This window comes from Ailuropoda melanoleuca, chromosome 14 (genome assembly GCF_002007445.2).
Source record: "Ailuropoda melanoleuca isolate Jingjing chromosome 14, ASM200744v2, whole genome shotgun sequence".
Classification (NCBI taxonomy): Eukaryota; Metazoa; Chordata; class Mammalia; order Carnivora; family Ursidae; genus Ailuropoda; species Ailuropoda melanoleuca.
Window position 1 is genome coordinate 80,235,587 of NC_048231.1, and position 24,431 is coordinate 80,260,017.

Consider the following 24,431-nt stretch of genomic DNA (forward strand, 5'->3'; position numbering starts at 1 on the left):
CTAAATTAATTACCTAGTTGGTGTTAGTCTATCAAAAGTATAAAAAGATAACTTCCAATTTGTGCCAAGAAAGAATTAGCCTGACCTCAGACATTCAGGTGGGTTAACACGTCAAAAGCAGAAAGAAGAGAAGTCCTCATAACGAGGGAACCGTGATTGCCTTGTCAAGATGAATGGCAATTGATCAATAATGGGAAAAGGACCAACTGTAGTCCAAGTCTGTCTGCTGCTGGAGAATGTTAAGGCAGCATCAAGTCATCCGACTTGCAGGGACCTTCTTTTCTTGCATAGTTAGCCACAAAACCAAAATCCTCTAGTGGCCTACGGATCTTTTCCTAAAAATACAGTGCCAAACAGTAATTGTTCTATCTACCTTTTAAAAAACACATAGACTATATTTTAAAAACTCTCTGGGTGGAGACGGTAGAAGTCTGAGCAAGGTCCCATCCTAATGAATCCTGGAGAATCTCCAGGGAAAGACCCTATCTCTGAAGAGCTGTGTCCTTGCCAAAGAGGGAGGGCCCCTCCAGCAACAATAAAGACCTCACTCCTTTCACTGCGAGGAAGCAATGTGCTCCCACCATTGGGAAGTTGTAAATTGCTTTTTTACAAGTCCACAGTGAACGAAACATTAGTACTAAATCTATTGATTGAGCGTTATTTTAATTGAGGCTTTTAATGAAGAACTTTGAGACCAGCTTCTGCTGGCTGCAGCCTTCTGGAGAAACAGTAGAGGGCACTTTGAGACTAGCACATTTTCTCCATCGACATGCCTTTTAGCAATCCAGCAAGTTCGGAGGATGTCAATCTGGGTTGAGCCATTTATCACAGGCGCTCTTTTGCACACAATGTCCTGCAAGAATCAGGACTAAGGAAGAGTATGTCTTGGACAAACCCACAGTAGTAGCTGCTACACAGAGGCACTTGCTTGAGAAACATTGTTGCCAAATTATCAATGAAAAAAGTACTCAAGGCATCATAATGTGTAAATTATATTATATTTCAGTCCTTGGAAAAAACTTTGATCAGAAGGTTATACACTGAGTAAAATACCTTCAGCTTTTTAACTTTTATTTTATTTATTTATTTTTTAAGATTTTATTTATTTATTTGAGAGAGAGAGAAAGAAAGAGACAGCCAGCGAGAGAGGGAACACAAGCAGGAGGAGTGGGAGAGGAGGAAGCAGGCTCCCAGCAGAAGAGCCTGACATGGGGCCCGATCCCAGAACTCCGTGATCACGCCCTGAGCCGAAGGCAGACGCTTAAAGACTGAGCTACCCAGGCGCCCCACAGCTTTTTAACTTTTAAAAAATTAGATATAACTGATACAGAACATTACGTTTTGCTTCTTCACTTTCTTCTTAATTGTATAGGGTGATGGGTTTTGTTTTCAAAATTGAACAAAGTTTTCCAAGAATCACAATCCCCCTATGAATGAGAAAATTTTTTGCTCTGTACTATACTACACACTAACATTTTCATGAATGTGTTAAATTTTAAAACGTTCACATTTGGTTCATAGTGAGAAGAATGTATTTCTTTGCTTGTGTACATAACTCTGGCTTAGTAAAGAAAACATTGGGAGCATTTGAAAACCCAGGGCAGGGGTAGAGAACTTTAACACAGACTGTGTGAAGTATTATAAACTCTAATTTTAAGCTACTAAAAAAAAAAAGTCAGCTTGTTGCCCATGTATAAATGTTAAGTAAACTGCATATGCTTTAAATCTCACATCGAGAGAAACTTAACATTCATTTATAAATGTACAAAGAGAGTCAATTATTTGACTGTATAGTCATCACCGCTTTGCATTTAACAAACTGAAAAAGGAAGTGGGTGCAGAAATTATAGTCAGTAGAGAATCTAAAAATGCAGAAGCCAAAGAAATTCATAAGTTTTCCTTCTACAGCAATGATACCCAAGATGCTTTCGATATAATCTTCTGAATAAGAACACTGCGTAACAGCATAGGATAAATGCATTGTGCGTCTATGGGAATTGTTATAAAATATGATGGCTTTAATATACTTGAATTCTCCATGACTGCAGGTTGGGATGGGTTTTTATTTCATCTAAAGGGGAAAAAAATGCTTATCTGTGGGCAGATGACTCTTCTGTAATATATGCTCTGTAAACCTTAAATATAAAATAGTTTAAATATAATACAATCAAATAATTCTGAGTGAATTGCCCTATTCCTAGGAAGCAAAGCATGTAACCATATTTGCTGATGAATTAGATCATTCAACTAAAAATATTGAGAAAGTGAATAATTGTGATACCTAGCCACTTCTTAAAAATCCTTAGGTAGAATATTCTAAAGATATTACCCCCACAAGTATTTTAGCAAATAAAACAGCTGAATAAAGGACTAGATAAATTTCCATTTAGGTAACCTTGGGTTTGCTGCCTCAATTCCAAAGCAGATGGTATAAGGTGAACACGGGTCCTTCTTGCACAAAAATCTGTCTAGCCACCAGGACTTGAAAATCCTACTATTAGGGGTACTGCTTTAGGAAGGGGCATGCCATGAAACTGATTACTCATACTGGTATAGCTTTGGATGACACACATGGGCATTTCACGTTGATTACGCACTTGTGCCTCACTATATGCCTATCAGGGCGCTAGGTTAGACCTTACAATGAGGTCCTTTGGCTGAGAAACTGACACTCAATGGACTATATGGGAGTGGTCTTGTACCGAAGTTTGCAGACCTTCCAGCTTGTGTCTGTGGGTCCCAAGGACAGTGCTTCCCATAATTCACCAGTATGGTTTTCTTTAGTCATTTTAGTAGTAGTTCCTTGGCACAAAAGAAAATCTGAGGAAATCAGGAATAAGCCAGGGAAATTTGGAAAAGAGGCCCACTCCATGAGAGTATTGGAGTTGAGTCAGGGGTCATCCCTGAGTGATGATTCATTCAGCAAATGTTTATTGTTAGCCATTTGATGCTAGACACCAATGCTAGGCATTGGAGGCAGTGTGAAGACCCTTCCAGTCTTATAGCAGGAAACACAAGAGAAGAAGTAGGAGGGACAAATCATGTCTATTTCACCTGTTTTCATGTTGTCGGCTTTTGTGGATTTCAGAAATTATATGGTATCTACAGGGCTGGGGGGAAAATGTCTAGCTTCTCCCAAAGAACTTAATTTGTGACCAGGAATCATTCAGAATCTAGAGAAATCTGAATTAATAACACTTGTCTGGATAAATGAATATATGATGATAACATATTTTGCAATACAGTGTAATAAAAATGTTTAGTAATACCAGTTTATATCGTCCAGGTATCAAATATCTCAAAAGACATATTTTTCTTCTATCAATACTACCTGCTTATTACATGGATGCAGTATCATTTCCTCTTTTACTGAAGAGACTGAACGTCAAAGAAAATTAAGACATTAAAGCTACATAACTGACCTTAAACAGGAACACTGAAATAAATACTTAGTCCCCTTTCTTAAAGCTCATGTTGCTATACTCGATGTCCCCCACCCCTGCAAATCACAAATTTTTGGTTGTCTGAAAGTGATGTGTAAAATCAGTAAGGTCTTGAAATGTTACATCCCTTTGTCTCCAAATCTATATTTATATTCTTCCTTTGGATTGGGGTCCCTAACTAGCTAGGTTGGTCCAAAATGTGATTCTTGATCCCAGGGTCATGAGTTCAAGCCCCATGTTGGATGTAGAGATAACTTAAAAACAAAATCTTAGAAAAAAATTAATTCATCCTTTGTACAATGAAAACAATAAGCATATTCACAGCAAGTAATTAATAGCTCTTATGACCTAGGTATCAAAAGCTAAGAACGTAGATACATTTTTTTTTAACCTCTTTGGGGGCTTGGTTATTAATCAATTAAGAAAAATCCTTCTACACTCCACCCCCTCCTATGACTTCAGATGCAAACAAAACTAACACAAAGAAAACCAAAAAAAGAAGAAAGGTCCTGTTTAAGAGGTATCTTATGTTGACACGGCTTTTGGAACAGAGAGTGTTAACCAGTACTTGAGGCCAATGAAAACCAGTGGGAGCGTTAAGAGCAAAAGCAGCACTTTTAACGGAGCTCCCAGAATAGGCAAAAACCTCACGAGGTACAAGGCTGTTTTAAAAATGACTCCCTGGGGCACCTGGGTGGCTCAGTCATTAAGCGTCTGCCTTCGGCTCAGGGCCTGATCCTGGGGTCCTGGGATCGAGCCCCGCATCGGGTTCCATGCTCTGCTGGGAGCCTGCTTCTCCCTCTCCCACTCCCCCTGCTTGTGTTCCCTCTCTCACTGGCTGTCTCTCTCTCTGTCAAATAAATAAATAAAATCTTTAAAAAATAATAATAAAAAATAAAAATGACTCCCAGCTAATCTCCATTAACACGAGCATGATTTCTCTGATGCAGAAAGAAAACATTAATACCTATCTTCCTCGAGTTATCCCAATAGAGAGCTAGGTCTCTGGCTCTCTAGACAAGATGGGCAGGTATGCGTGGATACATGCTTCATACGATAAGGGTAACGTGGACCAGCTCAGAAACGTCAAGCAACCCAAATTATAATTATCATGCTCGGAATATCACCAAGGATCAGCGTATGTTTTTATCCAGGTGATTAAAAATATCTTACAAATACAGAACAAAAATTATTTCCCCCATTGTACTCAGGTCAATGAGAGTATGGGAGACTGTTTTAAAAGCCCTAATGATTAATACCAGAAGTATCTGCATGGGAATGAAGGGAGTGAATTCAGAATGAAAAAACCAAAAAGGCAACAAAAACCCCCACTACATGTATTTGCCGGGCACCTTCCTGCTTCCCTGGTTCCACATAAATATCTCTCAGTGTCCACTTTTCAATGTGATTAGGAGAGGGGAATAACACACTTCATTTGGAAATTATTACTTCTTTTCATCACCCTTCATGTGATTTTAATTGACTAAGTGTATTTATAACAAGTTTATTGGCAGCAGAGGGCCTGGCTCCAGTCTGGGTAACAAAAGGAGAGAAAGAGAGAAGACAATTGCCCTTGACTCAGCTCCTAGTGCATCCCAGCGCCGTGTTCACACGTGTGCACAGTGGGAGACAAGGCAGGTACCCGTGGCTCCCCCACAGAGACAATTTACACATCTGTCTATTAACACATGGTAGGTAGTTACATTTTGAGGAAGCGTACTGACACATCTGTTTATCCTGTGTCTAAGTAAATCTTTTGGTAATTAGCATCTAAACCAGCTGAGAGGTAAGTGGTAGGTGGACCAAAGGGGTTTCACGGCAAAAACGTGAACAGTTTCATACAATTGGGTGGTTTGAAAACAAACCCATCAAGGGGCATAGATTTTTAAGGAGAAATCATCTTACAATTTGTAACTGTTGCACCATTTCTTCTCGGTAGGCTAGTTCCCTTTTCATCTGATCCTGAAAATTATCTGGTAGGAGAGACAGAGAGAGAAAGGCGTTAGAGTAGCAAAAAACTTCTTTTAGTATTTTTAATAAAAATATTACTGACGGTCCCAGAGAAGCCCATTCCCCTTTTTAAAAAGGATTGTGGTTTTTTGTTTTTTTTTTTTTAAGTAAATAATGTGGCTGTTTTCAAGGCACCATAATCAGAACAGATGGCAAATTTTGAGAGAGTAAGGTCTGTATCTCATAGTTCACAGCATCCCATAGACCATCTAGATAGATAATCCCTCGCACATAAAAACTAGTCAGGGCACCTGGGTGGCTCAGTCGGTTAAGGGTCTGCTTTTGGCTCAGGTCATGATCTCAGGGTCCTGGGATCGAGCCCCACATCGGGCTCTCTGCTCAGTGGGGAGCCTGCTTCTCCCTCTCCCTACACCCCTCCCCCTGCTTGTGCACTCTCTCTCTTTCTCTCTGTCAAATAAATAAATAAATCTTTAAAGAAAGATAACTAGTCAGAAATGTCTGGTGCAGTCATGTTCTCTACCTTTGCCCGCTTGAGCAGGTCACAGGTATAGAGCTTCCGCTGTCTTAGGAAATGTGGACCCTCGTGCATGTCATGCCTCCTGGGTGATAAGACGAAGGTCTGTTAGCCATGCCTGCCTCACTGCACTCCGAGAGACTGATCAACATACTCTGACTCTCCCAACCTACACACTCTCTCCGTCCGCATCAGCCCTATTCTGTGGTCCTCCGTGGGCCAGGAGCGGCCCTGCCTTGCCTCCATCTGAGAAGAGGGGGAGCTCTAAGAGATATTGTCATGCAAACTATCTTTGCCATTCTACACAGTGATCATTTTTATGGGAAATGACTTTCCAACGTGTATCGTATCATTGCAACCTCTCCAGGTGCTCTTTTTACAAGTGTGGACCCCCCCCCCAAACACACACACACACAAGGGTGGGTCTGGCTGACTTTGGCATTTTCTGCTTTAAATGAGAACATCATGCAATCTCCTATTGACTCCGTGGGTCAGGGCAGCAGTTTGGAAAAACCAGAAACTTTGTCACATCTTTTCCTCAGCTCTTCCTTTCACCTCTGCAGCCACTGGTGTGTGAATCCTTCACAGTGTGCCTCTAAACTCAGCTCCCTTTGCCACTGTCATTTCCCCAACATGGACACCTCTTCCCGGAATAGCTTCCCAACTGACCACCTGGCCTCTGGTCCCTTGTTTGGCAAATCCCTTTCCTTCACCTGCTGAAAAGTCTGTGATGGCTTCCCATCACTTTCAAGATAATATGTCCTTTACCACTCATGAGATGCTGGGTAGTTGGAAATTAAAAACATTGGTCTTTTTATTTTTTTGACTTCTCCCTTTCTATCCTATGTGAATTCTTTTGAATTCCCACACCTGCATATCCTCCCTCATTGTCAACAACTCCCACCAGAGTGGGACATTTGTTACAATGGATGAACTTACAGTGACACATAATCATCCAAAGTCCCTAGTTTACCTTAGAGTTCATTCTTGGTATTGTACAGTCCATGGATTTGGACAAATATACAATGACGTATATTCACCATTATAATATCAGAATACCCACCAGTATCCTCTGTGCTTTGCCTACTCATCCCTCTCCACCACCCACCCCTGGCAACCATTGATCATTTATTGTCTCCGCAGTTTTGCCTTTTATATTTTTTAAAAAGACTTCTCCCTTAGTCTCACCTCTGAATTTGACACGAAAGATATTGTACTAGGGGTAAGAACATGGCACAAAGCAAAGGTCAAGGGGGAGTTACGGGGCAAGGAATGCTTGAGCAGAGATGTAGAGAACAGCATTGCATACAAAGACATGGGAAGAGGCGTAAGGAAGAGCAAGTGGCTCAGTTAGTTGCAACAAAAGGGGTAGAGGAAACCCCTGCTCCCCATCACCCACCAAACCTGACTGCGGCACTTCCCTGGGATCCCAGAAGATGCTAAGGACAATTCAGAGTGGAATGGCGATCCTTAGTCTTTACTTAATTCATGCTCATTGGTCTATGATGGTACATTTAATATAGTTCCTTAAGATAAAATGAAAAAAATAAGATAAAATGAAAAAAAAGATAAAATGAAAATAAGATAAAATGAAAAAAAGCCATTAAAGTGTTAGAAAAAATGGGGCATATTTTTATAAAATTTGGGTGGGGAAGGGTATCAAAGTTAGAAAAACCAAAAAAGGAAAAGATTGATAGATTTGATTAGACAAAAATTTAAAACTTCAGTATGACAATAAACTACCAACAAACTGAACCCTCAACACACAAAAGATCATGGTCAATAGCTAAAGGTAATTGATACAAACAAAAGAATATTTGTCATGTGACAAAGCCTTACTACTTAGTATATAAAGAGTTCATAGAAATCAATAAGAACAACACATTAAAAGAAAAATGAGAAGAGAACATAATGGGCACTTACAAAACAGAAAGCTGGAAAGTAGACATGGAAAGTGCTCAATGTCCCTAGCATTGAAAGGAAATGATATGAGCTACCATTTTTCCTTAAGTTAGAAGAAATTAAAAGAAAAAGTGAGATGTGGTGTTCCAAGAATGGAACTATAAATTAGTACAGCTTTCTGGAAAGCAACTAGAAATTATGTATCAAGAGCTGTAAGAAGTTCCTACTGTTTAACACAGCAATGCTTTCAGGAGTTTATCGTAGGGGAATCATTATAGATATGTGCAAGGATTTCGTTCAAGTGATGTCCATTGCCTAAAACTTTGATCACTTTAATGTCTAACATAAGAGTACATTTATAAATTCAAAATGGATTAAAGACCTAAATGTAACCCAAAACCATGAAGAATCTTAAAAGAGAGCACAGGAAGTAATTTCTCTGACATCAGCCATAGCAACATTTCTCTATATATGTCTCCTCAGGCAAGGGAAAGAAAAGCAAAAATAAACTATTGGGACTACAGCAAAATAAAAAGCGTCTGCACAGTGAAGGAAACCGTCCACTAAACAAGAAGGCAACCTACTGAATGAGAGAAAATATTTGCAAATGATATATCTGATGAGGGGTTAATATCCAAAATAGGTAAGGAATTTTTACAACTCAGTACCAAAAAGACCAATCTGATTAAGAAATGGGCAGAGAACCTAAATAGACATTTTCCCAAAGAAGATATCCAGATGGACAACACACACATGAAAAAAAATGCTAAGTATCACTCATCATCAGGGAAATGCAAATCAAAACTACCATGAGATGTGGTTACACCTTTCCCCTGTCAGAATGGGTAAAATCAAAAACACGAGAAATGACCAATGTTGGGGAGGATGTAGAGAAAAAAAAGAACGCTTGTGCATTGTTCATGGAAACGCAAACTGGAGCAGCCACTGTGGAAAACAGCATGGAAGTTCTTCAAAAAATTAAAAATAGAAATACCATATGATCCAATAATTCTGCTACTGGGTATTTACCCAAAGAAAACAAAAACATTGATTTGAAGAGATATATGTACCTCTATGTTTATTGCAGCATTATTTACAATAGCCAATATATGAAAGCAACCTAAGGGTCCTTCAACAGATGAATGGATAAAGATGTGGTACACACACGCACACACACACACACACACACACACACACACACACACACACGGAATATTACACAGCCATAAAAAAGGATGAGGGTTTTTTTTTTTTAATTTTTTCTTTTTTCCATTTGGGACAACATGGATGGATCTAGAGGGTATTATATGTGAAGTGAAATAAGTCAGACTGAGAAAGAAAAATACCATATGATTTCACTCATATGTGGAATCTAAAAAACAAAACAAATGAATAAATAAAAAGAAGAATCAGACCTATAAATACAGAGAATGAACTAATGGTTGCCAGAGGAAAAGGGGATGTGGGGATGGGCAAACTGGTGAAGGGGAGTGGGAGATACAGGCTTCCAGCTATGGAATGAATAAGCCAGGGGAATAAAAGGCACGGTATAGAGAATATAGTCAGGGGCATTGTACTGGGGTTATATGGTGGCAGATGCTAGCTACACGGGTGGGGAGTGCAGCATAACATATAGAAAGGCTGAATCACCACATTGTACACCTGAAACTAATGTAACATTGTGTGTCAACTACACTCAAATAAAACAATTTTAAAAAGAAAGTACATTTATGACTGCTTTGTAGTAACGGAAAGAGGCTCATGTTAAGTGAAAAACAGAAGGGTAAAAAAGAAGTGTATAATAATTCATTTTGTTAAAAAAAAAGGGGGGGGGGATTCAAGATGCATTTAAAAAGCTGGAACTCCAAAATGTGAACATTGGTTATCTCCAGGTGATAAGATTATGGGTGATTTTTCTTTCCTTTTCTTTGTATTTCTCTATGTTTATGGCTTCCTACCACAAGCATGTGTACAACTTTTGAGATATAAAAATTGTTAATTGGCGAATAAGAAAAAAAGACCCTAAAATTTCTGCTATGTTCTAAAGGTTGATGAACACGCAATTTAAATGGAGATAAAAAAAAATCATTAAGCCAATTTCTCTAATGAGATGCACTTAAAACCCAACTATTTCTGGAAAATGATAGTATAAAAGGAGGTAGCGGAGGAAAGCACTGACGTGCAGTGTGCCATCCAGCACGGTAGTAAGGGCTGTGCTCTGCAAACATGGATAGTTTGAAAGCCCAGTGTTCTACAAACAGCAATACAAAGTATGCAGCCTGCGTTCCCAGGACCAGAAAAAAGAAAACCCATACGGTACAACTGGTTCATCCGCTAGATCCTACCTCATCAAGCAATAGGCTTTGGGGTTTACTTTGTGCACATCCTGCTCATTTTGTTATCACTACTTTTAACAACTACTGGGCCTCTTCATCCGTACCGTGTTTTAGAATTCCCCCATTGCTCCGTCTCTGGAGGATGATACTAAAAGAGAGGGAACCACTCAACATAGAATGATTGCGGTAACAGCCAGAGGTGAAAGATGGGATAACTATATTCAAGTAGATGAAATATAGTTTGTTTTTAATAAAAGTACCCTTAACTGTAACATGGAAGAGTAGCTCTTTACAAGAATCTAAAATGATGACATAGTCGAGGGGCACCTGGGTGGCACAGCGGTTAAGCGTCTGCCTTCAGCTCAGGGCGTGATCCCGGCGTTATGGGATCGAGCCCCACATCAGGCTCCTCTGCTATGAGCCTGCTTCTTCCTCTCCCACTCCCCCTTGCTTGTGTTCCCTCTCTCGCTGGCTGTCTCTATCTCTGTCGAATAAATAAATAAAATCTTAAAAATAAATAAATAAATAAAATGATGACATAGTCGAAATCTACTACTGAAATATTTCACAAAGCCCCACTCACTGGGCCTTCCCTGTCATAACTGACTGGCCTTTCCATCAGTTCTCTCAAGTACCATGAATTTGTCACATGCAAATCCAAGGACTCAACTTATGAGCCCTCACTAATCTCCTTTATACAACAGTTTTCAGCTTCCCAATCTCATTCTTCACTGTCGGCTTTAATCTCAGTCATGTACTGAGAGTATGTCCTGTGCCCACAATATAGCAGGTGTTGTGCAGGCAGCAACAGAACACCCTTTCCTGACCCTCTGAACAAGGCCATGCTGTAGAGGAGAGTAGCAGGTGTAAACAATCCGAGAGGAATTAACACAAACACCAGTGGAACTAGAAATAAACACAGTAGGACATCAGCAAAAAGTGCCTACTATGAAAGTAGGAAGGCTTCCTGGAGGTGATGGCTTGAACTGTGTTGCAAATGATTAGGAATGCCTAGATGAGGGGAGGCATTTCAGACTCGAGAAACATAGTCTGCAGAGGTGGAAGGCAAGGGGAGAGAGTGATGTGTAGGGCAACTGGAGCTTAGCAAGGACGAGGGAGGAGGTAAGACTGGAGAGGCACGGTGGGCCAATTATGGAGAGCTCTGAGAGTCAGTCAAGAGTTAAATTAGATACACCATGACCAACAGTAGGGGATCACTACAGCTTCTTGGGTGGAAGATTTGGAGCCAGAGGTAGAGTTTTGGCAAGAATAGGCTAATGGCAGTGGGCGGGAAGGGCTGGAGTGGGGGAAGAGAGGAGAAGGCCCAGGGCATCCTGTTGCAGTGACAGGGGAAGAAAGGGGGAGAGGGCCTTCTCCACGGGTCGCCTCATCCAGCAACTCTGGCAGGTCCCCAGTTCAGGGCTGAGTTGGTACCCGTGGCTAGTGGCAAGAGAGTAAAATGAATGAAAACTACAGCCAAGGGATGGATGCCATAATAAAGGATGGTATAGGGCTCTGGAAGAGAAGGGACATAGTTGTGAGGGAAGGGGGACACAATGACTTTGGTGGCAACAATGACTTCCAGATTTATAGCAAGTAGAGACACTTGCTTGTTCTTCCTCCTCTAAACTTCTGCCCTATGGAGACCTGCTTTCTCCTTCTCTTCCTCTTCTTCCTCCCCCCACCCCTCCTCCTCCTCCTCCTCCATCCTTCTTCTGATCTTTAACTTAACCCTCTCCATGCCCAGGATTCATCCCTGTGGTCCTTATTAGCCCTCAGAACCACAGCAAGAAGGCTAAGAGACACTCAGAAACTTGAACCTATTTTAGAAATGCTTTTTTAGAGCTCAGTGCTAATAACCTTTTCTTGCTCCTCCTCCATCCTTACCCACTACCACCCTCACAGCTGACAGTACTGAGCACATCTCTCGGGCTGGGCAATGCAGAGCACTTCACACGGATCCTCTCATTTACTCCTTGCATCCTCCCATGAGACAGGAATTATCTGGCCCATCTGACACCTTCCAAGGTCCCACACAACCAGGAAGTGGCAGAGCCCCAGAGCGAACTCAGGTCTGGGTTCCTAACCCTCACACGTGATAGCTTAGCTGAGGTCCACAAGCATTCTCAGTAAACCACGCTTTCAGTGTCATGACTGAGAGTCCCCTTCCTAGTAAAAGGCTCTGCAAAACTCTGGCTGGGACTCCTCTACGCTTCCTTCTGATGTGGCTTCACAAAGTTCCGTTTTCCCCTCTCCATCTGAGCGAATCTAAATCTGTCTGCCAGCCTCATGGCCTCTCGCGTTTAGTTAACAAGCACGTAATGCACATTTGCTATTTTCATGGGTGTGAAATTAACTGCCTCTTTGTGGTACGTCTAAACCACGCATTATTCAAACTTGGGCACACACATGCCACTTCCTTGGTCAGTGGAGTAGGCTGCAGATATAAAACAGGAAAAAAAATTTGTTGTTCTTTAATTGAGAAGTGTTCCATGTATGTGGCAATCACACAGCATTAGCTTTAATTCAAAAGGATGAATGATAGCTCTGAATCAAAATAGGCCGGTTGTACTATAACATTCTAACTTCTTTTTTTTTTTTTAAATATTTTATTTATTTATTCGACAGAGATAGAGACAGCCAGCGAGAGAGGGAACACAAGCAGGGGGAGTGGGAGAGGAAGAAGCAGGCCCACAGCAGGGGAGCCTGATGCGGGGCTCGATCCCATAACGCCGGGATCACGCCCTGAGCTGAAGGCAGACGCTTAACCGCTGTGCCACCCAGGCGCCCCTCTAACTTCTTTTTAACAGAAACATGGACATACTGTATGGCAGGGCAATTAAGAAGGGAAATGTACCAATTATTATGAATTACTTAATTCCTTGAAATGATTCATTAGCTTTTATCAAGGGGATAAATTATGGATACACTGACTTTCTGGGGAGTTAGGTGGGTACGTTAGCGGTTCAATGGAACTTTGACCCACTCTGCTGGATCTAAAAGCAAGGATTTGCAAACTCAACAATGAGATAAATATCAGCTTATAGGGGAAACAAATAATTCAATGTCTGCTCATTGTTGCAAGGAACTGGGTATTAAAATACTGTTTGAGAAATGAGAGAACCATGGATCCTTTGGAAGCACTAGGTTTTTAAGATTTCAGAGATATTTTTTAAATGTTTCTTTCTCTTTTCTTGAAGCCATAAATGATGACGATCCTAACACACGATTCAAAGCTATAGGCCATTCTCCACCCTTCCATCTTACTCGAGGCCTCAGCAGGCAGTCTCGAAATTCAAAACATTGAAGCACCGTGAACTCCGAACCTCCCCGTGGGTACTGAAGGTCACAAACTTGGCAGACCCTACTGCTCCTTGTGGCCAGAGCTCCTTTCCATCATGCATCCTCCTTGTTTCTATCCCTGCTAAGTGTTCGGTGAAACTCAGTTTGAGATGTGCCAGGAACCCAGTCCTCTTCAACGCTGTTACCCGAGAAGGCACGTCTTTTATCTCTGCTGACAATCGCATTTGAGAAGCCCTGGTGAACGCAGACGTTCATGCTCAAGTTATTAAAATTGTCACAAGGACTGAACGATCTTCTCCTAGATGCTTGTCTGTGGCCCTAGCACAGGAATTGCCAACGAGAATTTTGTGGTTCCTGGATTCCTTACAAGGGGCATGCTGACATTTTTAAAAAGGGTCCCAGAAAAAAACTAATATTAAATTCACAGAAATCAAAACATAAGTTTACGTACTAATTTCTTTCCCACTTTCCTTTCTCTGGAGCGAGGAATAGGACTAAAGGAAACTCCAAAAAGTTTGAAAAAACACCACTGTGATGTATTTGTCCAAATGTGACTCAGCCCAGGGCTGGCGAATTTTAGAAATTTGGATGCCTAGCATTAAATTCTAGGACTCTGGGAATAGAATAGAGTTTCTATAGAATAGGATTTCTATAGAAATTCTAGGACTCTAGGAATAGAACCGACAGTTTTTATGCTACCGTATCTGCCACCAAATTCGGAATGGAATTTTAACATTAAATATGAATGGGGAATCCAAAACTGCTAAATTATATTAACCTCAGTCAATAAAACAAATATACGTACATTGAATTGTTAAATTGTAAATCTTCATATTCACACACATTTCAAGCACCAGGGAACGCTACGGATATATCCAAGAATAAAAACTCATTGTTCTTTTGTTTTTCCTACCTTGGAGAATAAAAATACCTGAGTAATTCTTTTGTTTTGAAATACATAATCTAAAAATGTCAGAGTATTTAAATACGTCTACGTATTTAATGAAATATTTGCATATATATTTTACATACATGTAATACATACACACAGATACACATCTATCAATACAATAAATACCAAAAGGTTCTCATGAGAAATTTTATCTGTGAGCTGATTCAAAGCATAAATAACAGACTACAACTTCCAAATATTTAGACAGAGGATACGAGAAGACCCCGTGGCATTTTATTCAAGCACTTCGTACTCTGAAGCCTATTTTTAAGCCTAATTATAGAAACGTCATCACATATCATCATGCAGTAAAATAAAAGTGATTTCTTACTGAATACTGGGAAAGACGTATTTCCTTTTAACACTTGGAATTCTTGTTCTAGTCGTCTCCGTAAATCTATTTGTTCAAATAAAACCTTCTGAAGTTCTTCTAATAAAGAAAAACAGAAGAGTCATTTTACTAATCTTTACAAATAACTCTCCAGAGGACAGTTATATATGGCAATTTATTATTATAAGACAAAATATTTTACCAGTTTAAAAAGTGTTGCATAGACATAGGATAGATTTTGTGCAGAAATCCATGAATATAAATCAATGTAATATATTATTTTAAAGTATTATATTACAGTGTCATGTATTGATTGATATGTATGCATTAATCTCAATTATATCCACCCAATGGTCCATATATTATTCATATGTTGCTTGTCAAGCTTAAAATATGCTGTAGAACAAAAATATCCTCCTATTATCTCCGTGGTCTTTTGAAGCTAAGAGAAGTTCTACAGGATTAAAACTTTTCTTTACCTTTCCCCATATTTTCAACATCCTTTTTGAGTGAATGAGGTGAATTTGTCTCCTGCGTGTGTTCACCTTTAAAAAAAGGAGAAAAAATTTTGGTTTTGTGTAGTCTATTTTCTGAAATTTTTTAAAAAAATATTTTATTTATTTATTTGAGAGAGATCATGAGGGAGAGGGAGGGGAGAGAAACCCAAGCAGATTCTGCACTGAGCACCAAGCCCCATGGAGGGCTCGATCTTATGACCCTGAGATCATGACCTGAGCCGAAACCAGGAGTCATACCCTCAACCGACTGAGCCACACAGGTGCCCCTCTTTTCGTTTTCTTTCAATATCTACGAAGGAGCTTGGTTAATATGACTCGAAAGTGGGAGTTCTCAGAGCCAAATGTTGTCCTCGTTTACTCGTGCACAATTCCCCCTGAAGCGCAGTGAGAGCTGCAGGAAAAGAGGTCACAGTCTACCTAGCCTCAAGTGGCAGCCCCCTCCCCGCCCCCTCCGATACCCACCCTCTACAATGCAGGTACTTGCTCGATGGGCAAAAGAGGAGGTTGGACTATTAACGTGTCCGGAAGAATTCCGATCAGAGCTCCTCTCCTTCCAGATGTGAAGGAGCCTAGTGGCAACTGGAGACACTCAAGCCTGTGGAAGCAGAAAGCTCCTGCCTTCCCATGCCACCACAACTTGGGGACAGTTAGAAAGAAACAAGAGGAGGCTTTTGTTCTCCTTGGGAGAGAATGTATAAGTTTGGGGGGATTTTCTAATAATTGATAGTTTTTTTTTTATCAACCTAAAACAGAGGTGTGAAATAAGTTCCATTACTCTGTAATATTCACATGTTTGCTGATAATTTCGGAACCACTTGGTCTTCAACCAATAAAAACTGGATTGTGGATAAAGGTTAGGTGTTCTTACCTATCTTGTTTCTGTGCTAACTAGAATGATGGCAAGCTAAGAAAATGGATTTATGTACAGTCATACATTGAGTCTAGGTAACCTAGGAGACATAAATAACCCAAAGGAACCTAATCCTTTAGCTAACCAGAATTCATTTTTCCAATTCCAACTTGCTATCTGCAAACACCCATATAATATAATTAAGCTTGCTATGTTCATGTACAAGAAGACAGACAAAGGTGCTCTTAGGTTTCATGGATTACCCCTTCCTTGACCCCCTGGGTTAGCTCCTTCCCCTCCATCCTTTGTGCTGTCTGCTTACCCACTTTCCACACCCACCAGGCTGTGTGCTACTGAGGGTAGGGGCTCTGTGTTTCCTGCATGGCCAGCACCTAGCAGAACGCTGGACACATAATAGGTATTTAATAAAGTGTTTTTAGTTGTCACTGAAAGGAACTGCAGGAGGTCATACATTCTAAACCATAGTACGGGCCAGAATGCATCATTTCATTTTTCTCCTCACCATTCATTCATTTCCTTTCTTCAGCAAGAAATAGAATGTAATGGCCCTAGGCACTGGTGGGACTACTGGGAGATTTCACTGTCAAGGTAAAAATTCCTGCAAAGAGGGAAACCGAATTTCTGCACATACCAGTGGCCTACAGAATCAAGGAGGGACAGGGAAATTTTTAATGTGATATTATAAATGGTGATTCTGCATTCTACCCCATCACCGTTGGGAGTAAGTATTTGCAGGAATGAGTATATGTGAATATACATATATGCAAATACTCCTGCACATATGCATAGTGATGAAAAGGTGCTTCCCCTGGCTCCCTGTCATTAGGACACCAATGTCTTAGGCATCCCTGAGCTCCTTAACGACAGGCATTTCTCTACTATCTAGACCATATCTGTACAACCTCATTCTCGCTTTTATCTTGGACATGACCTCTCTATATAGGCTTTGAGCATTCAAACCTTGGCTTTCTTCTTTATATAGAATAATGAAAATACCTGTGAAGCATTTTAAATATACACTTCAATCTAATTCCTAGAAAATACTACGATCCAAAAGAAGAGAAACATGAAGGTTGATAATAAATCATAAATATATAAACCAAGAATAATAGCATTTTGAAATGAAAATAAATGCATATTGTGTGCAGTTTTACCTCTGTTTACTCTGGTCTCAATCAGTTAAATGCATAGCTGTTTCATATTCACATACAATGTTGAGTGGAACAAGAGAAGAAACACACATGCGTGTACCCCTACCACCATCTGCAGGGCTGAGTGAGGAAGGTTCACCATCCTTCCACCGTCCCAGCCACTCGAAGCATGATTTAAATGAGACCGTTCGTTTCTGAATTCTAGAAGCAACTCTAGAAGCCGTGTCCTTACTACATTATAGACCTTTTTGATTCATTAGTGTAGTTTATGGACTGTTTCTCTTACAGTACGTTTCAGTTGGAAAATTAAACTTAAAAATTGAAATACGATATGTAAACTTTGTTTCTCCTTCGCAGTTAGGAGGTTTACATAGGTGTGAAACCATTCAACAAACGGCGAGTACGTGGAAACTACTTGAACTGCAATCAAATCTACTGATAATATTAAGTTTTTCTCTGCACCGGCGTCGTGGAGCTTTGATTAATATTTTATATCAGTGTCTCATCTCAAATAGATACTTTGCGGCAACTTCTCGGTAAAACCTGCCAATTTGGAGCCTGGAAGATTCAAATGCCTCACTTATAAAGGGTTTTTAAAATGGTTAAATGTTGGGTAAATAAGGAGCACAGACGTTTCAGCTGCCTTTGGTGTATCTCTTACTGGACCGTTGCCTTTTGTATATTACTAATCTGTGCAACCAGATTGTTAATGGTGGTTAAAAATGACCTCTGGGAGCCTGGATATGTTTGTTCACTATTACTGCTAATGTTTTCCATCTGGTTAAAAAAAAAAAAAGCAGTCTAATACTAGATTAAATAAATGAGATTTAGTTGACAATGAGCTTCCAATTTTTATAAATATTCCATTAGGTTAAATGCATTTTACTTTTCCAAAATTAATGAATGGGTTTGGAGACATCCAAAAATTAAAATGCTACTTTCCTTTCCACTATATTTTCCCTTAAAAAAAAAAGTTACAAAAAGGCAGGGGGAGATCCTAATTGCGTAGGTTATAGGAGGGAAAATTATAACAGGGAAGGAACATCTTTCTTAGAGGCCAGGCCTAAAATATATCTTAAGTCAGACTGTCAAAGAAACAGTCGGGTGGCTTAAAGTTGGGGAATAATGGATAATAAGGGCATAAAATGCATCCAGTGGGTTGATGTGACCAGAAGGTGCTGCTCAGGGACATGTCTACACCAGGACTCCACAAAGGCACGTTCATGGAGCCAGTTTGCCGTGACCTGCATTGCTGTCCGTGAATCCTGCCTGCCCTGAATGATAGGGGCAGCACAGTGCCACATCGGGGAAACTACACCCTGCGGAGGGCGGTGGAGGCCAGAGAGCCTGGGACCACAGGGTTCCTGTCCCGTGGTCTCTCCAGGATCCTCAGGCACCACGTGGTCCCATATTCCAGGTGAACCCTTGGTTCTGCTCTCACAGAGCCATCAGAAACTGGAAGTGCAAGAGGGATGGACGTGAGAATATGCCACACGAGTGGTAAAAAGCAAATGAGGGGGAAAGTGGAAATCCAACAGAAAAAAAAAAAAAAACCCAAAACAAAACCCAAAACAGACAACAGATTCATTAGCACCACCTTTCAAGGCACAAGGGTAGTTACTGTCTCTTAGATATCATGGCACACCTCTGCTCAAGAGCCATGCAACGGCTTCCCGTGGTCTACGTTGCATAATCCACTCCAAATTCCTCCCCGGTGGCTCCAGGTTCCCCCATAACCTTGTTTCATTAAGCTGAGCCAAGCTGCCTTTCTCTATCAGCAAACACAAAACCTTTACTCTAGTTGGGCCCTCATTCCTCACATCCGCTCCCTCTGCCTTATGTTTTTGCCCTTCCCAAGGTGGCCCACCCACAATGAGAATGCCACCCAACTCCCTATTTGTGTAAAGCCTTTCCCAACTTCTGCAAATGCTGTTGATCCATTCCTTCCCCGGGCTGAAGTTCCAAGTGTTTATTGTCTTCACTCGACCACCTGATGTAGTGGGGTTTCGACTCAGCAAGCCTAGTCTTCCCCAGCTAGAAAATCTGCTTTCTGAGAGCAGAGAGACCTTGCCCAATAGGTAACACCATCACCTCTACCTTGGGGAGGAGCCCAAATACTGTTTGCTCTGCATCTAATCAATCTGGTTTGCAGAAGCTATACAAAGCAATGCTATTTTAAATCCTCAATTGTCATAAGGGGTTTTTAAAGCATGAACTCATTCCTATGAATGAAAAAGCACATTCTGATCCATTTGGATAGTGGAAGACATACTCTATATTTTTAGTTCAGTGGGGAAGTTTGTGATGTTTCGTTTTCGTTCCTATCTGACATTTTGAAAATTTCTTTCAGAGCTAAAAATCATAGCACTGAATTTTAACCAAGACTTGAAAATATTAATGTTTATGTCTGCTGTGGCCTCCAAGGGCAAAAATACCTTACATTTTCAGAGCTCATTTAATTTTAAGAGCCAAAGGAGTAAGTCAGATGACCTGTTCAGTTGGTGGTCATGGGACAGGGAAAAAAGCTGATTCAATAGATAATTAGTCTTCTCAGGCTAAACTTGAATCCAATAAACAAGATACTCAACTATCGCACCCCGCGTGTGTATAGGGTTTACCAAGTATGCAGGGTACAATATGCAATGCCTGATATTTGGATGAAGAGTTAAAACATTGACATTCACCCATCCCTTCTACAGAGATACCTTCTCTCTCCTTTCGTTGGCCCCCTTGGGGTTCTACTCCCTGGAGCCTGCAACCAGCATTCGGATGCACTGCCCCAGGCTGCAGTCCCAGGGGCTACCACTAAAAGGGCTTCTATGTTTCTTTGGGACGGGACTGTTGACAACACTTGAAGAAAAACTTCTGGGGAAAATGTTCCCATTGAAAGAAAGGGTGTCATTTAACTGCACACTGAAGGATAAATTAAGTTAAACTATTTTGGTTTGGGGCCGTGCCTCCACATAAGACCCACGTTCCCCCTAACATTTGGATGAAGAGTGAGGATTTCAGTCAAACATCCAGATGATTCTAGAGTTGGCGGGTGGAGTCTCCTGTGCTACCCTATGGTGCTCTGGTGCCAGAGGGCAGACCCCAGAAGACCAGCTGCGATTATAGAGACTGAGGTTGCTCCTGCAAGGTCGTGCCCTCGGGGCAGGGCTGAGGCTCTGCCCTCGGTCTCCCAACAGCCTCTGCCCAGGGCCTGGCCTTCTGTGCAACAGACTCTATTTATACAGGTTTAACTCCCAGATAAACTCTGCATTCTAATCCTTAAACTTAATTTTAGAATCTGGTTTTGATTTCTATTTCCTGGGATTTTTACTTTCTCTTTCTCTAACAACCGATCTAAGAGGTACGACGTGGATGGGGTCAAAGTTCATCTGCAGTTAGCAGAACTACTGCATTTAACAATAACCAACACGCAGCACAACCTATGGTTCAGAGAAGTTTTTAAGAACACTTTGCTTTAGGGCATTAAAAAATCAATGACACAGAAAGCGAGGTTAAATAATTTTCTTCTCTATCAGGAGGACACAGACTTCTGCTAATTTCTTGGTGTTAAATTCTACATCAAATTCTTCCCCTGTGATGTTTGGCACTTCAGTGAGGTCACAGAACAGAAGAAAAAAGAAAATCAATACCACTGGAGAGTCTATGCTACAGAATGAACTAAATATTAACTCCATTGGCGAAAAAAAGGCGTCAGAACAAGATTAATGCCAGGGAAATTATAGCAAAATAAGTTCTAACAAACTTTATAGTTCATGATCAAAATTTATTGGAAGTTTGCAGACATATTGCTTCTTGAATTAGTATATTTTGAGTTCATTTAGAATTTTCTGAAGTTTCAGAACTTGTGCTTTCAATAAATGCTATTTTTTTTTTCTGGAGAATTTTTCAGTGTTCTCTATCTCCTTAAATGTCATATAAATTCAAAAAAAATCATTAGTAAGAAGGGAGATTTTTTTATAAATAAAAAGAAACTGATACCTGAAAATGGGGATAATTTAATTTTGAATACCTATATTGAAAAACCTCAACATTCATTGTTCATAAAAATGTCTGTAGTAATTCAGAGGTGGGAGGTTTTATCAAATTTTACAGGTGGATAAACTGAGGCACAAAGCCGTTAAAGTATTTACCCAAAGTCACCTAGTGAGAGAATTAAAACCCAGATCTACCAGCTGTACTCCTTAGAATTTTTCTTCTTCTTCTTTTCCTTTTTTTTTTTTAAATCATACGCATGTTCTAAGATTGAATGGAATAATAAATCAGAGTGCCTCATTCGCTATATATTCATGAGAAGTGTAACTGCTTCTTACTATTCTCAGAAATCCATCCATAGCATATTAAGTACACTAGAGAATCATACCAGTGAAAATCAAATTGATTTTAGAACTTCTGTACATATAACAAGATGCAGCCACGCTCAGAGTCCAATGGTGCTGGCATTTCTACAATGAAATGTATTGAAATCGGGGATGACTCCACTTCCATGATTTCCTTGACCTGCCGGTAGCTTTAAGCTGTCTCACCAGCTTACCCCACTGCATTCAATTTCAAATCACTTAACTTCACTAAAGTTATTCAAAACGGATATGCAAAACCTTACTCTGGGATTGCAAGCAAAATGCTGTCATTTATATTTTTCAGTACGTAATATTTTGACCAAACTACCAACCCCCCTAAACTATATTACTTGGTTTTAAGCCATGAGTCTAATTTTAAAGAGAGACCTATGGATAAAAGTTCTACAGGCTTCTGAGGAATTTTGGCTGCTTAAAAACTTCATGTTCGGTCCTTCTAATTATATAGAAATACAATATCTGCTGTGTGTTAGGCTAGCGATCATTAGCAGGAAGGTTCTTAAAAAATCATTTAAAGATACCATCCTTCAGAGTCCTGAAAAGTAATAGTCACTAGTAAGGCTGAAAGGTTGAAGAAAGACTAAATTTAATTAAAATGATGAAGTAAAAAAACCCCACACAACTGGACCTAAGTATTGTTGCTAAACTGAACTTATATTGGGAAATGATTGAAGCAAGTATCTATATTTTAAGGATATGTCTATATCCTTACGTGTTTCGAGAAAGGACATAGAGATTTCTTGAAAAACTATATTTATCATGGCCACGGAAGTGAAAAATTCATATCAAAATCAAAAACTGCACCCTGACTTACTAGGTAGTTTGAAAAGACATTTTATTCTACGTTATACTGCACATGTGCTGACATAAAATACTGGTATTTTCCAATAATAATGATGGGCTAAAGGAACACACGGTTCCATAAACCTTATCTGACCGTATGATTTGCAGACCATTATTACAGTGTTCATACAGCATTACAGGTTATCTTTCTTCCCCTCTTGATTGGAAGCAACCAGAGGGCACAGACTGGTATAGATTTTCTCTCGGAATCCCCAGTGCCTAGCAAAGCATCTAGCACAGGGTAGGCATTTGGAAGTATTAGTGGAGTAATTGAGTAAATAAACAAATTAATGCGATCACGTGGATGTGGAAGTTAACGGTTGTTACTTGGGAAGAAATACACCTCCATTCACAATCAGGGTGTTCTGGATAAAGCACTCTACCACCACTCCAAAACAGCTAATCACAGGTCTTCATAATTTCATTGGCTCTTGTGGATTTTTGATGCTTTGCTAAATGAATGGACTCTTGGAGTCTGACCACAAGTAAATACCTTAATACCAAAACATAGGCCAAGTGGATACCCACTCTGGGATTTTCTGGAATGTGCATTTCAATACAAAGACCATGTGCTAATCTTCCCTGCAAGATAGGACAGCTGAAGGTACACCATGTTAAGTCCCACAACAACCCAAACTTCTTAACATCTTTGGTGTTTAAAACATCATCTCCACATTCTCAGCAAAAGAATCATAAGGAGGAAATCCTTGTGACCCAAGATTCCAAGATAAATTTAACAAAATGAACATTTGTTCATTTCAATAATATTTGTCATCCTTTCCATGTCCCACCTGTCTCCCATTCAATACAGAATAATATAATTTAACCTACTACCCACACACTCCTCTGAATAATGTGAGAATAAAATTGTAATATGGAAAATCAATGTGGAGCAAGTTTCTCTGGGAATCTGTATAAAATTAATTATTGTGAGGAAGGGACTAGTAATATATCAATAGTATGACGAGGTATTATTACCGGCATAACTATTGACTGTACTACCCTGAGCTCCAGGCACTGTGGAATTTTTATGTGAACACTGACCCTGACTATACTTTTCCTTACTTCCTTTTGGCATTTGTATTTCTGTCTGAATATCAAACAACAGTGGATTCCGTGGTTTCTATCCATTCTGGCTCCCATCCTTGGAGTTCTGATGGCTTTCAGGGTTTACTGAACTTACTAAGCATGAGGGAACCAAACCACTTCCAAGGATAGGAAAAACGTGTTTTCAGATGGAACCTGCCCAGCCATCCAAATCAGAGGGAGATGGAGAAATTCAGTTTTTAACAGATGTACAGAGACTATTAATATACATGAAGAGAACATAACTCTGTGAAGGAACCAGTATGTTCTAATACCTTTATATTTCTGATGGGTACGCACATTTGTTAAAATGTTAAGTCGAAAATTTTATAAAAAATATGAATACTAGCTGTTAAGTGTGATGTAGGAAATTAAAATTCCTACGATGAAATTATTTCAGTTTGTAGAATTTGGATTTTCTCATTAAATCTATGGAAACTCCTTTAAATGTAACAATTTAAACATCAAACTATCTCATACTTTTGTTCCAATCATTGCTACCTCTTGAAAAGCTATCACATTTCACATCTTTTATAGAATATTTACAAAATTTTATTTTTATTTCCTTCAAAATTTGCACCCAAATAGAGTAACAGCTTAGCACAAGCAGACTTATAGTGATTTACGATTTAGCTAAATGAAGTGTAAGGTCTGGTGCGAATTATTCTCTAAATGTGTTATTTTATATAAAATGCATGTACACTGTCATTTGAGCTTTAATATCACCCACAGCCAACTCCGAAATAAAAACTTCTGAATTCAACCTTAAAATGAATGCATGCAAATTGCAGAGTTCTAATTTTTATAAGCACCACTAAATTAAAACCTGTCTTAAGATTAGTA

At 39.8% G+C, this 24,431-nt stretch overlaps 1 protein-coding gene across 1 annotated transcript in view; it reads right to left on the reverse strand.

The window, feature by feature from the left end:
• SKOR2 (SKI family transcriptional corepressor 2) overlaps positions 1–24,431 on the reverse strand; it is a 38,169-nt gene that overhangs the window by 7,908 nt on the left and 5,830 nt on the right. The window contains 3 exon segments of the mRNA XM_034642291.1: positions 5,349–5,416; positions 14,753–14,851; positions 15,232–15,297. Coding sequence (XP_034498182.1) covers positions 5,349–5,416; positions 14,753–14,851; positions 15,232–15,297 — 233 coding nt within the window.